Source organism: Acinonyx jubatus, chromosome E4 (genome assembly GCF_027475565.1).
Source record: "Acinonyx jubatus isolate Ajub_Pintada_27869175 chromosome E4, VMU_Ajub_asm_v1.0, whole genome shotgun sequence".
Taxonomy (NCBI): Eukaryota; Metazoa; Chordata; class Mammalia; order Carnivora; family Felidae; genus Acinonyx; species Acinonyx jubatus.
The window spans coordinates 39,683,226-39,697,314 of NC_069395.1; the positions used below are offsets into that span (position 1 = coordinate 39,683,226).

At 43.6% G+C, this 14,089-nt stretch overlaps 1 protein-coding gene across 5 annotated transcripts in view; it reads left to right on the top strand.

Moving 5' to 3' along the window:
- Positions 1–14,089, top strand: part of CENPF (centromere protein F) — a 100,397-nt gene that overhangs the window by 59,465 nt on the left and 26,843 nt on the right. For 4 of the 5 annotated variants that reach the window (XM_053208810.1, XM_015062885.3, XM_027074445.2 and 1 more), the window contains exons 8-11: positions 1,695–1,820; positions 2,777–2,905; positions 6,440–6,562; positions 12,108–12,243. In XM_053208810.1, coding sequence (XP_053064785.1) covers positions 1,695–1,820; positions 2,777–2,905; positions 6,440–6,562; positions 12,108–12,243 — 514 coding nt within the window. The remainder of the gene's footprint in view (positions 1–1,694; positions 1,821–2,776; positions 2,906–6,439; positions 6,563–12,107; positions 12,244–14,089) is intronic. The other variant, XM_053208811.1, reaches the window with a different exon arrangement.

Genomic DNA, 14,089 nt, shown 5'->3' on the forward strand with positions numbered 1-14,089 from the left:
AGTTGCGGGGCGCCTGGGTGGCTCAGCCGGTTAAGCACCGACTTCGGCTCAGGTCATGATCTCACAGGTTCATGAGTTCGAGCCCCACATCCAGGCTCCGTGCTGACAGCTCAGAGCCTGGAGCCTGCTTCAGATTCTGGGTCACCCTCTCTCTCTGCCCCTCCCCTATGCGCTCTCTCTCTCAAAAATAAACATTAAAAAAAAAATTTTAAGTTCTGATAGTTGCAAAATCATTTAGTCATTAATGACCAGCTTTGGTCCTTTCATCTTTGGTTAGTTAATAATTGGTGTCTGACTGGTCTTCTGGCAAAGTATTATGTCATGCTTTCTTTTCCTCCAATTTCTCTGTTAAATTTCTAATATTTCTAATAGTTCTTTTTTTTTTTTTTTTTTTTTTTAAATTTCTGAGAGAGGAGGGGAGGGTGAGAGTGAGAGGGAGACACAGAATCCAAAGCAGGCTCCAGGCTCTGAGCTGTCAGCACAGAGCCTGATGTGGGGCTTGAACCCACGATTCGGGAGATCATGACCTGAGCCGAAGTCGGACGCTTAAGTGACTGAGTCACCCAGGCGCCCCATATATTTCTAATAGTTCTGGACGAGACTCTAATGAGTCTCAGAAAAATACTTTAGAAGAGATATTTGCCAAATACTGGCACGTTTCTTTTAGACCAGGGAGTTCTCCCCCACCCATATGAAGTGTTCTTATTCTTCCCTGGAAATTTGGAGTTGTTTTGTAGGGCATTTTAGGGATTTGAACACCATGGGGAAGATTCAGAGGAACAAAACTTGATGATTTAAGACCATTTTATTCCAGTTTAATTTTAGAAGGGCATCCGAAGTTTTGATTTAGCCATCCTAAATTGGCTATGTACAAAGGCAAAAAGAGTGTTCTTTGTGTTATTTATGGCAGCTTGGTTAAAAACAGTTGTGATATTCTCTGGAGTGCTGTGAACCTTCAGAATTTAAAATGGCACAGTGAGAGCATTGTGGAAAGAAGTATTTTAATATTTAAAGTTTTCCGCAAAATCTTATTATGCTTGAAACAGACTGTCATATGAAGGTGATGGGTACCCTCTGATTATTTTACAGCTTCTAAAAGACACAGGTCAACATCATTGCATTTGAACCTCTCATTTCCATGCAACAATGTTAGATGAATCTTTATTCAGACACACATATTTCTTCTTTCATAGTTCAAATTATGGGGTATTTATTTAAATGGTCTAATACTTTACATCCTCTCTAATATTTCCCAAATACAAGCATTATGTGTGCTAACATAAATATAGTGGTTTTCGTAATTGCTGATCATTTCATTATTTTTTAAATTATTTTTTTAATGTTTATTCATTTTTGAGAGACAAAGACAGAGTGTAAGTGGGGGTGGGGCAGAGAGAGAGGGAGACACGGAATCTGAAGCAGGCTCCAGGCTCTGAGCTGTCAGCACAGAGCCTGACATGGGACTTGAACCTGTGAACCACGAGATCATGACCTGAGCAGCAGTCGGACGCTTTACGAACCGAGCCACCCAGGCACCCCTTTGCTGATCATTTTAATCCCAACTTTTTATGACACAAAATCTCAAAACACAAAGATGAACTTGAACCAGATCTCAGGACTCACTTTTCTAAAATTCCAAATATTTGCTTCTTGCCTCGGATCCTTGTGTAGTGACCATTTTTATTTGTTGTCAGTGTGCTGCGTTGGAACAAAAACTGAGGAGATTGTCTGAAGATTTGAGCTGTCAGCGGCAAAATGCAGACAGTGCCAGGTGTTCTCTGGAACAAAAAATCAAGGAGAAAGAAAAGGAGTTTCAAGAGGTAAGTAAGGTAAATGGATTCACGAGGAGTTTGCCCGGAAGGCTCTTGTTGGGCATTTCACAGTTTCATCATCTGAAAAGAGGAGCTGTTTGTCGTCACTTGGGGTGTTCCGTGAGAGAGGAACGGCTTCGTGAGGAAATGGTTCCCATGTTTTCTTTCACACTTCCATCTTTCTGTTTTCAATGGGAGACTTGCTAACCAGCATGTTCCTTTTCATCCGTGTCCTCTGATTTGTTTGCGATTTAATACCAAATAGGAAAGGATCATCTCTCGTCTTTCAAACACCCTCAGTTGTGAAGGGAGTTGTATCCTATTCTCCACCTGTTTCTAAAGCCCATGGGTTGGCAAATATATGCGAAAGGTAGCTGATGTACTGGGGAAAGAAATTCCAGAAGTATTACTGCCAGGGGCAAGTGAGTTGGCCTGGCAGAGCGTTATCGTATGGACTGAGGCTCTCTAACCTTTCAGTAAGAGCGCCTGGAAATGGTAATCTGGTATCCTGACGCGGTTATCAGAGTTCACTGGTGGCATTTCCTTGCTGTCATTCTCAATTGCAAGTGATGCTGTGGTGTTTGAGAACTTAGGCCCCAGTTTTGAGCGCCTTAGATTTCCTAGCTGAGGCGTGACCGAGACAGCTCAGCTCTCCTCTCTTTTGCCCCCTGGGCTTGTGGAAACAGAGATGAGGAACGTAAGATTGGGGATGGGACGGAAGCCGGCTAGCTTCCACGCGGTCAGCTGGCGGAATTCTTCCCCTTCCCCCCGCCGAGGCCTGCGTCCCATCACCAGGACCCGCACTCGATGGGTTATGTTTATCATGAGGTGAGTGGTCAGCCTGGCTCCCTGTTGTGCGCTGCTCTTTCAGTGTGGCATGGCCTGCAGGAGGTTGGCGGCTCACCCCGGAGTCTCCTCGTTAACCGGCGTCCGTCCGACTGATGCGCATGTCTTTGGTGTTTCAGGAGCTCGGCCGTCAACAGCGCGCCTGCCAAGCGCTGGACCAGGAGTGCACGCAGATGAAAGCCAGACTCACACAGGAGTTACAGCAGGCCAAGAACACTCACAATATCCTGCAGGCTGACCTGGATAAAGTAGGCAGCTGGCTTACCTCTCTCCTCACTTGTTCCCCCTTTTCCTTGTTCGTGCGTTTTCTGTCTCACGGCTGACATTCTGATGCTTCCAAAGAAAAGCTGCCTTCCTTATCAAAGAAGAGAGCAAACTGAATCCTTCTGGGTCTGTGCTTCCTCATTTACAGAAGGAGGGGAGTGAGTGAGGATCTCAGATCTGAAGGTCTGGGGAGGGGTGTGATATTCCTATGGATTGGGGTCATATCACCAGGTGGGAGCCGCCCGGAGTAATTCACATCCTGCAAATAGTCAAAGCGCTGAAAGCTATAATCCATTGACTTATTTGTTTATTGTGGGGGGCGGGGGGGGGCGAGCTTGAGAGGAGGAGCAGAGAGAGAGAGAGAGAGAGAGAATCCCAAGCAGGCTCCTCACTGTTAGTACAGAGCCCAGTGCGGGGCTTGATCTCATGAACTGGGAGATCCTGACCTGACCTGAGCTGAGATCAAGAGTCGGATGTTTAACCAACTGCGCCGCCCCCCCCCCCCCCCCCCAACCCCGGGCACCCCAGCAGTGAGTGTTTTAAAGTGTAAGTCAGGTTATGGGACTCCCCTACTCACAGCTATAGCTACTTCCCGCCTCTCTTATAGTAGGAGCTCATCCTTCCAAGGGTCTGCAGGACCCTGGTGGCCCTTCCAGCACCTCGCTTATTGGCCTCCTTGCTATTGGTAGAACACGCTCAGCATCTTCAGGGAGGTGCTGTGTCCAGATGGATCTGTAGGGCACCTTCACTGGCTTGAGCTTTCTGCTCTCATGTCGCTTTATCCATGACATCTACCCTGGTCACTACATAGATCCCTATCCTCAAATACTTTCTGTTTCCTTTACCTTGCTTAAGTTTTCTCCATAGGGCATATCATATGTTGTACAATACAGCTATTTCATTTGTTTTTTTTTTAATGATTGTTTATTTGAGAGAGAGAGAGAGAGACAGAGAGACAGAGTGCAAGTGGGGGAGGGGCAGAGAGAGAAGGAGACACAGAATCCGAGCAGTGGGGCTCGAACTCACAAACCGCGAGATCATGACCTGAGCCGGAGTTGGACGTTTAACTGACTGAGCCACCCAAGAACCCCTCTTTGTTTCTTTTTATGCTGTGTTCCTTCTGTCACTCAAATCTTTCCATGAGGACAGGCTTTCGCCTGTTTAATTCCCTGCTCTCCCTGTAAACACAACCACTGAATCCCATAGCTTGAAAACAGCACAACAGATGGGTTATAGTCCTTCGCTCTTTTCTTGACTTGACCCATATAGCTTGACAGGGTGACACATTGTGGAGTTTACTGTGAATATGTCAGAGATTCATCTCTTTACTTTCTTAGTGCTTGCTTCTTTGTTTATTTTTAAAATTAAGGCTTTACCATTCAAGTAGAGTCTCATTTTATGGGAAATTTTATGGGAACTTGAGGTTAACTCTCAAGTTCAGGATATAACCAAGTGGGACGAGTTGCCCTCTCTTCGTAGAGGAGCCAGAGATGGGGAAGCAGCTGGAATGGGGAGAGGTAACCATCACTGTCATGTGTTATGTACTAATTAGGGGTTCTCTGATGTGCTCATAATCCTCTCTCTATCCAGCTATCCAAGGTTGGTAGAAAATAAAAATCCTCCTTTCCCAGGATAACTATTAAAGGGTTTCCTTCAAGACCCTTTAAAAAAAAGTCCTTTTGGAGCACCTGGGTGGCTTAGTCAGTTAAGTGTCTGACTCTTGATCTCAGCTCAGGTCTTGATCTCAGAGTCATGAGTTCAAGCCCCACATTGGGCTCCATGCTAGGCTTTTTATTTTTTATTATTTTTTTCTTTTTTGGGGTTTTTTGTTTTGTTTTGTTTTTTGAAAAGGTCTATGAGTCTATAAGAAAGGACCAGTTTTATTTTTGTTTCAAATGCAACATTCTGTTGGTAGTGTCTGAGCCTTGCTTTTATTGGATATTTTCTAGTTTAATTATTCTACAGGTGGATGTTTAGGTTGTCAACGTTACCTTGTTCGTTGTAGCCCTGGGGATGGCATTACTGGGTAACATGCATGTTTCTGTAGGACACCTTTCCACGTGTGAAATTGGTGGTCTCAAGGACAGATGTATTCTCCCTTGTAATTGATTCTGACAAATTGCTCTCCAAAACATTGTAATTTATCTTCTCACCCAGTGTGAGAGGTCCTATTTTTTCTCATCCTTGGAGATAATCCTGTTTTTAAAGATTTTGTCAACTAAGAAGTGAAAAAGTCATCTTAATCGTTGTTTCAATTCATTACTCCTTGATTACCACTGAGGATGTTTCTTTCAGAAGTTGATATATGTTTGTATTTTTTTGCATAAAGCTGTCTACTTCTATTATTCACTCCTTTAAAAAATTGGTTTACCTTTTTCTAAATGGAACCAAAGATGTGCTCCATTTGTTGTATTATGGAAATGCATTTTTTTAATGTTTATTTATTTTTTATTTTTGAGAGAGAAAGTGTGGGGGAGGAGCAGACAGAGAGGGAGACAGTATCTGAAGCAGGCTCTGTGCTGACAGCAGAGAGCCTGACAAGGGGCTCAAACTCATGAACTGTGATACCATGACCTGAGTTAAAGTTGGATGCTCAACCGACTAGGCCACCGAGGCATCCCTGGATATAGAATGTTAAATCTGTTATATAGCAAATACTTATTCCCAGTCTATTTCATAGCAAATACATTCTCCCAGTCTGTTTCTTTTCCTTTCTTTCTTTTTTTTTTTTAAGTTTTTATTTATTTTGAGAAAGAAAGAGAGAGAGAGAGAGAGAGAGAGAGAGAGAACAAACAAGCTGGGGAGGGGCACAGAGAGAGGGAGAAAAAGAATCCTAAGCAGACTCTGCACTAACAGCTCAGAGCCCCATGTGGGGCTCAAACTCACAAATGGTTAGATTATGACCTGAGCCGAAATCAAGAGTCTGATGCTTAACTGACTGAGCCACCCAGGCACCCACTTCCGGTCTGTTTCTTATCTCAACTTTTCTTTTTTTGGTTGTTTATTACTATTTCATTGTTTCTTTTTTTTTTTTTGTAGTTAAATTTTTTTTTTTCTCTTTTGCTTTCTCTCCAAACCCAGCCCTTTTTGATCTCCTCTATGCTGTCACCCACAGTGCTCTGATGGTATTTTAAGTTAAACTTCTAATGCTATATTTAGCTGTGACATATATTGTTTCTCACCCAAAATCGATGGCATCAGTTCTCATGTCCCATGACCATTTTACTTAAGAAGAAATAATTTAGGGGCCCCTGGGCGGCTCAGTTGGATAAGTGTCCAGCTTTGGCCAAGGTCATGATCTCAAGTTTTCGTGAGTTCAAGCCCCACATTGGGCTCGCTCCACTTCAGATGCCCTGTCCCCCTCCTTCTGCCCCTCTCCTGCTTGCACGTGCGTTCGCTCTCTCTCTCTCTCTCTCTCTCTCTCAAAAATAAATAAATGTTAAAAAAAGAAGAAGAAATAATATATTTAAAAAGTAAAGCACATAAAAATTAAACCTTACCTTGTCTTCTTTTTACAGGTCACATCAGTAAAGCACCAGCTAGAAAAAAATTTGGAAGAGTTCAAGCAAAAGTTCTGCAGAACCGAACAGGCATTGCAGGCGAGTCAGATGCAGGAAAATGAGCTGAGGAGAAGCAGTGAAGTAAGTGAGGCGTAGATGAGTATTTATCAACTTTTCTAAGTGGAAAGAAACAAAACTGGTGATGGGATGGATCATGTAGCTCCCCTTTCCAAGGGTTGGCTTTTGAGCCTCTTAAAAACTTTGTGGAAAGTCCTAGGTTAAACAAAAGCAACGACAGATGAGGGATTTCTAGATTTAAAATTCTTGCAAAAACAAGTAATCATCAGTTGTTGCCCCAACTTCCAGAGTCACGTTGGGCATGTGCAAGACTGTCAGTGTCTTTCTTGGGAAATTCATTCTTGTTACACGAAATGGTGGATGAAGTTTCTCCAGTGGTGTGGATACGAGGAGAGCATGCTGATGATGTGGGATTTTACTCGCACTGACTTTAATTTGGCTTTTCTATTTGGTGGTCTGGAGTTTATCTTAAAGGGTTCATTTGAGAACCATTTAGGGACAGTTAATAGATTGAAACAACTTGAATAGAGCAATAAATCAGCACAAAGAAGCATAGCAGAACAGAAGTTTCTTTTCTATCAAATAATGTCACAGGAAAGCATTTTTCCCACTTCTTTAAATCTTTTGCGATCACTTTTTAGACTAAAGATTTTTTTTAGAAAGAGTTTTTTTATTAATATTTTTGATGTTTACTTTTGACAGAGAGAGAGAGAGAGTAGGGGAGGGGCAGAGCGAGAGGGAGACATAGAATCTGAAACAGGCTCCAGGCTCTGAGCTGTCAGCAAAGAGCCTGACACAGGGCTCAAACTCGGGAACAGCGAGATCGTGACCCAAGCTGAAGTCGAACAAACGCTTGACCGACTGAGCCACCCAGGAGCCCCTTTTTCAGAAAGAATTCTGCATAAAGGATATTTATTTATGCAGATGAGGAAACTCTAAATGTATTCATCCCCACAGCTTGGAAGAGTGTATCATGGTTGTGAAATCAGAACATCTGTCCGTAGCAGAGAGGTGATTGTTAAAGCAGGCGGCCTCAGAGGGGTAATGCTGTTGGGGACAGGAGGCCCCGGCTCCAGCAGCCCAAGTGGAAGAAAACTTGATGTCAGATGATGCTTTCATCAGAGAACGATTTCAAGTGGAAGTGTTTGTTTCAGCAAAACAAATGTTTGCCTTTTGGCCAGTGGGGACCAACCAACAGATGCTTCTGCTAACATTTCCACAGGCAGACTGGCACCGAACCCTTCCCCCTGTGAGCTTTCCTTCCAGCCAGAAACTCTCCCGCGACTCCACTGGCTGCCTGGTGGAAACATTTTGTAAAAGCAATCGTCTGGTTAAGAGGGTCCAAACACTGTTCTCTTGGCCAAGGCGCGGTGGTGGGCTGGACATTGTCTTGCAGGTGTTTCAGAAGACACGTGGAGAGCCCCACAGCTGTAGAGCTGTCCACCGTGCACTCTGGCCTGTGCGGTTAAATGCATTTCACGTTGCACCTAAATTTCCTCGATTTTGGTTGTCCGGTGCAAATGCCTAGCACAGGGCTAGGGGATGCATGTAGTATTTGCCTTAATTTATGTTTGTGGGTATGTGTCTTCTTTTGAGGATGATATCAAGAATGCAAAGGGTTTAGCTATCTCTTGCACTTTGCTTTGGGATTGGCATTAGAAAAGTGACTTACCCAGTAAGTTATAGTCTGCACTATAACTTAGTAGCAGAACGATAGCTTTAGAGTCAGGAAGATCTGGGACTGCATCGTTTTCTGCCACTTCCCTGCTCTGTGACCTTAGGACAGCGACCTAGCCTTTCTGAGTCTGACTTTGCTCATCTGCATGTAGGGAGGACTAAATAATACCCTTTCCTTTTGCAAGCTGTATTAATGATTGAATTTTGGATGGAAAGTGCTTAGATGGTCAACGGCTGTGACCGTCTGATGTGCCCACTGTTTGCTCTCACCTGTAGGCACAGAAAGTGATGAGCAAGGGACAGTGCATTTGAGATTTCTCACATTAAACATATTGCCCGTCCTGTTCCTCTAGCACTCTGGTAGCTTTTTCGGTATCGAACTCTAAGTAAGTGCAAACACACCTCGCATGCTTAGAGGTTTTGGGTGCTGAGATAATGTGACAGTTGTACTGAAATTTTCCTTGTCTGCATTTAGTAAACAGACATGCTGCTCACAATGAGAAGATATCAGTAGAAAAATGTGATTAAATGGCCCGATCAATGGCCAAATTCAGATCTAGTGTCAATGTGAAAGGAGGCTTTGGGTAAGCTGCTCATCCCACACCCCAAGGCCAGCCTGCTAGCATTGGGGCGAGGCAATAAAATAGCATCGTTCGGTAACCAGGATGAGGGATCACTTGCCTAGGGACCTTCCTGAGCACGGGGATCTGTATGACATCGATTCTCGAAGGAGCTTGGTCTGGCAGACAAGAATGGTGAGGTGGGAAGGGCAAAGAACATCCTCTGCATCCATCCCCAGTTCATGGTATAGACTTCACCGCAGCAGGGGACATGTTAAGCTCCATTCATGGATGGGATCATGAAATGCCACACAGTAACTGAAATTTGTTTTGTCTGGCCCTGGGAAATGATGCTTCCCTTGCTGCTCCTAAAACTGAAGTTGATCTGGGTGGAATTGCTTGCTAAGCTCTAATGCTGGCTTGTGGTTGTAGGGATTTGTGTTGTGTTTTTCTAGACTAGTGCCCAATTTTGCAAATCATTTGAGGACATAAGAGATGCCTAGGAGAATACATCCTTGTATGCCGAACTCATTGTTGATAATGAGCTACCCAATCAATCTTAAGTGGCTGTGGCCTCACAGAAAACTAATTGCTGATGGATGGCAGCCTACAGAGCCATTTTCAGATGTTCATTTTCCAAATTTGGGCCTTTTGAAATTCTTGGGTTGGTCATAGCCATAGTATTATAAGCCTGCTGGGTCCCAGGATTGGCTGAACATTTTGTTAGAAACAAATATTTACGGAGCTAATGCCAGAAGAGAGAAAGACATGTTAATCTTTCCATTGAGCTTACTATTCATTTAAATGCCCCCAGTTATGGACAGAGATAGATAGAGACCAACAGATACATGAACATCCAGTTGCCCCCTTCCTTCTCTTTTCTCCTTCTATTTACCTTGCTTCCTTCTATTGGGGATGCCCCCAGCTTTGCACACAGCGTCTTCTCAGCTTTCTTGCCCCACCTCTAGGTGCGGATGCCATTCGACTTGATTACTTTTTTAGGGTAAGCAAATATTTCATAAGTTGCCCAATAAAAATGTGAAGTCAACCCAGGTGGTGAAACTCTAGTTACTCTTTTTTTTTTTTTTTAATTTTTTAAAGTTTGTTTATTTTTGAGAAAGAGACAGAGAGGGGGAGGGGCAGGGAAAGAGAGGGAGAGAGAGAGAATGTCAAGCAGGCTCCATGCTGTCAACACAGTGCCCAATGTGGGGCTCGAACTCACAAACCATGAGAACCTGACCTGAGCCAAAACCGAGTCAGACGCTTAACCGACTGAGCCACTCAGGCGCCCCAAAACTCTAGTTACTCTTTTACGTTGAACTGATTCAGCTAATCTTAGCATGGATCTTGCAGATCTAGCTGCTGTCAAATTTGGGGAAGAAATGCTAATAATAATGCTCCATTACCCTTGTTAAAGTGCTTTAAGGTAGTTTTCCTGTCACATCTGTGATCTCACTTGAGTGGTGATTATTCTGAGCCCGGAGAGCAAACAAGCGATGATAATTTCTGTAGTTTAACGATGCTCGTTCAAGTCCTCGACACCCGTGCACCTTCATGGTCACTCTTGACAGAATTTAACACTGACTGGTACAAGTGTTAGCCTCTCTGTCTTGAGATCAGTCGGAGCCTCCCATCAGCCCTGATTGATCTCTTAATTTGATAGAGCGTCCATTTAACTCATGGAAGGGAGGCAGGATTGGGGCAAGGGAGCCAGAGGAGCATAACTACAACAGGCTCTGTCTTGTTCTGAAGATGAAATGAACATATATGCACGAACACAGCAGCTGCCAGCAAGTTTTCAAGTACTCTCCACTAGCCAGATTCTCCCTCTTCTTGCATTTGGCTTTGCTGCCTAGGTACCCATCTGCTGGTAGTAACCAGACTGATAATTGAAGGCAACTTTCCAACACAGCCTTGCCAAGACCATCTGTTTTCTAACAGTGCTGTTGGGTTTTGGAAGATGGGTCTTAATTGTTTCTTTAAGATTCAAAAATTCCCCTTTCTTCTCAGAGGGGTATTTTTGAAGTGCAATTTAAAAAAAAAAAAAAAAGGTAGCCTTATGAAATGTTTTTCCCCCTAAGGATGTGAGGCACTTGATTCCGTCGGTTTTTAACAATCTATGCCGATTCCCTGCGGTCCAGAGGGTGGCATATAATACAGGTGGAGATACTTATCAGCGATGCAGTCACTGACAGTTGAAAAACAGATTGAAGAACATGAACAGAGGATTTATTATGTTGACGCACAAGTCTTACGTGGTTGATAAGCAGTAGCGGTTTTATTTGGCATATAAATAAATGATGCTTGTTTTTAAGATTCAAAAATAGGGGGCGCCTGGGTGGCTCAGTCTGGTAAGCATCCGACTTCGGTTTAGGTCATGATCTCACGGTCCGTGAGTTCGAGCCCCGCGTCGGGCTCTGTGCTGACCGCTCAGAGCCTGGAGCCTGTTTCAGATTCTGTGTCTCCCTCTCTCTCTGACCCTCCCCCGTTCATGCTCTGTCTCTCTCTCTCTCAAAAATAAATAAACGTTAAAAATATATATATTTAAAAAAAGATTCAAAAATAGGCCCAACTCCATGGAATGGACATGCATATGAGTCTCTGCTACTTTTTTGTATGGCTCCTTCACCTAATCAGGTACCCAGAGAACCAGATTCCCCCATCTAGAATTCATTCTTCCTTCCGTGTACCTGCCCTCTGATTTCCCATAGCATACTCCACCTCTTTATAGTACTTAGCGGATCCTGGTGTGAACTAAGTGATTGGTATCAAATCCTCCCCCACTGCCAGGGGAAGACCTACCCTGAGGGCCAAAGACTCTTCTCTTATTTATATTTGTGTCTTTGACGACACCCTTTCCAGCATCTTGCACACTGCTGATTTTCTTGGTAAACACTTAATACTCATAAAGACATCCTCCTTACGGTGAGCCTTAAGATGGTTTTCCAATGAAAAGTAAGAAATTTGTCATGTGAAGTTTTCGGTTCGTTAGCATATCAGATCTTTGCAAAGAGGTATTGGATCATTCAGGTGTGATAGGAACTTGGAGCTTGTGTCTTCGAGGATCTTCTAAGTAGGATTCTCCTTTTGAGGTCACTCTTGAGCCAGCATGGGGACATCCAGAAAGTTCAAAGAGGTCTATTTCTTTGAAGGAAAAAGATTATTGTCAGTTTTGGGTTTTGTGCTTTTGAGTTCTATTCATAAAATCATCTGATTGAAGTAAGAATGTCTAACTTCATTAGGTGCACAAAGGGAAAGTGAGATTCCTCCCCAGTGAGGTACACAAGTGGTCCCATTTGGGACCCATATATGGCAGAAGTCATAACTAGCTTGAGTGGTTTTGATTGTAACCAATTAAATGTGTGCTTTAGGAAGCGAAGAAGGAAAACAGCCTCCTTAAGAGTCAGTCTGAGCAAAGGGCCAGAGAAGCCTGCCACCTGGAGGAAGAACTGAGGAAGGCCAAACAGAGTTTGAGTCAGAGCCAGAACTTCGCAGAAGAAATGAGGGGTAAGTACACTTAGCGTTTGGAGTTCTATTTCCATTAAAAAAGTTTGTGTATTTATTTTGAGAGAGAGAGCGAGCACATGGGTGAGCCGGGGGAGGGGCAGAGAGAGGAGAGAGAGAATCCCAAGCAGGCTCCGCACTGTCAGCACAGAACCTGATGCAGCGCTTGATTTCGCAAACCAGGAGGTCATGACCTGAGCCGAAATCAAGAGCCAGATGCTTCATTGATTAAGCCACCCAGGGGCCCCTGGAGTTATTTTTCTAAGCTGACGTCCCATGAGGGAGGATGGATGGCTTTAGAAACGTTTTTCAGTTTTCCCGTATATCCTCCCAGAAAGATGTCTGTGGTTGATGTGGAGAAAGTTTTCTCCTACCTTTTGGTTTCAGAGTGATAGTTGGACATTGTTTTATTGGAACACATTGAGTCCCAAATTGCCTGGTTTCTCAGTACTTTGAAACCAGAAAGGTAAATATTCTCCACACAAAAGTAAATTGTCAGTGTTGTCTCTCACCCCAGAGTGCTATTCTTTGTGTCTCGAGTGTATTTATTCGTTTTATTCAGACAGCTCATCTTCTCGCTCGATATCATTTCCCAGATGATGGAAAAATTCAATATGTGTTTTCCCAGCTCTTAATGACCATTGTTTTTTGATGACTTACTTGACTGAGTGATTTTATTTCCTCACTTTCTGTATAGACACAGGATTATGCTGCACACACCACATGAATCCACCATTTCACATTTATTTGTACATACGTATGTCTTTTTACTTACATTAATTTTCTCAGCCGGGTATTTGCACCTCTAGGATTTCTTTCAACCTCCCCTGTGAAATATGTGTCACGCTCCTCTGTGACTATTTTCCCATTTATTTATTTATTTATTTATTTATTTATTTATTTATTTAAAATGTTTATTTAGGGGCACCTGGGTGGCTCAGCCAGTTGAGCGTCTGACTTTTGCTCAGGTCGTGATCTCGCGGTTTGTTGAGTACGAGCCCCACGTTGAGCTCAGTGTTGACAGCTCAGAGCCTGGAGCCGGTTTCGGATTCTGTATCTCCCTCTCTGTCTGCCCCTCCTCTGCTCTCTCTCTTGCTCTCTCTCTCTCTCTCAAAAATAAACATTAAAAAAAAATAGAAAAAAATGTTTACTTATTTTGAGAGAGGGAGGGAGGGAGGAAGAGAACCCCAAGAAGGTGCTGCATTGTCAGTGCAGAACCCAACACAGGGCTCCTCATCACGAACCATGAGATCATGACCTGAGACGACATCAAGAGTTGAATGCCCAACCGACTGAGCCACCCAGGCACCTTGACTGTTTTCTCTTTTAAATTCTGATCTCCCTCAGACAGCTTTCAGTTATTCCACAGCAGTGGGTAAAAATGTCAATCTTCATCTTTCTTGAAAGAAAACTGTAAGAAAAGGAAGGGCGAGGGCATTTTTCAGTGTTGGTCACCAGTATCCTTGTTTGAGGTCCTCACAAGTGAAGTGGAGTGAGAGCCTTTGTGGTGCTGTCTTCATGAGCCATCAACTCTCAGCAGGTAGACTGAGATTAAACACGTTAAAACTAGGAATTTTTTTCCCTTTAGTGTAACAACTGAGTTTATAATACATGCTAGCTTTATCATCTACCGTTGAGATTCTCACATTTATTCGCCCTCAGTGTACTTGAACGTTGCCATCACTTGGCATGAATGCTTTGCAATGAGTGCTTTGAATGAAACCACTACCATTGTTTCCAACTAGGAGGGGCCTGTGGGTAGATGTGAGTTACTAGGCAGAAAAGAAGGTGGCAATGGAGCCTGGAAAATCTTCCATTTGATTCTCCCACTCACAGACACTTAACTGTG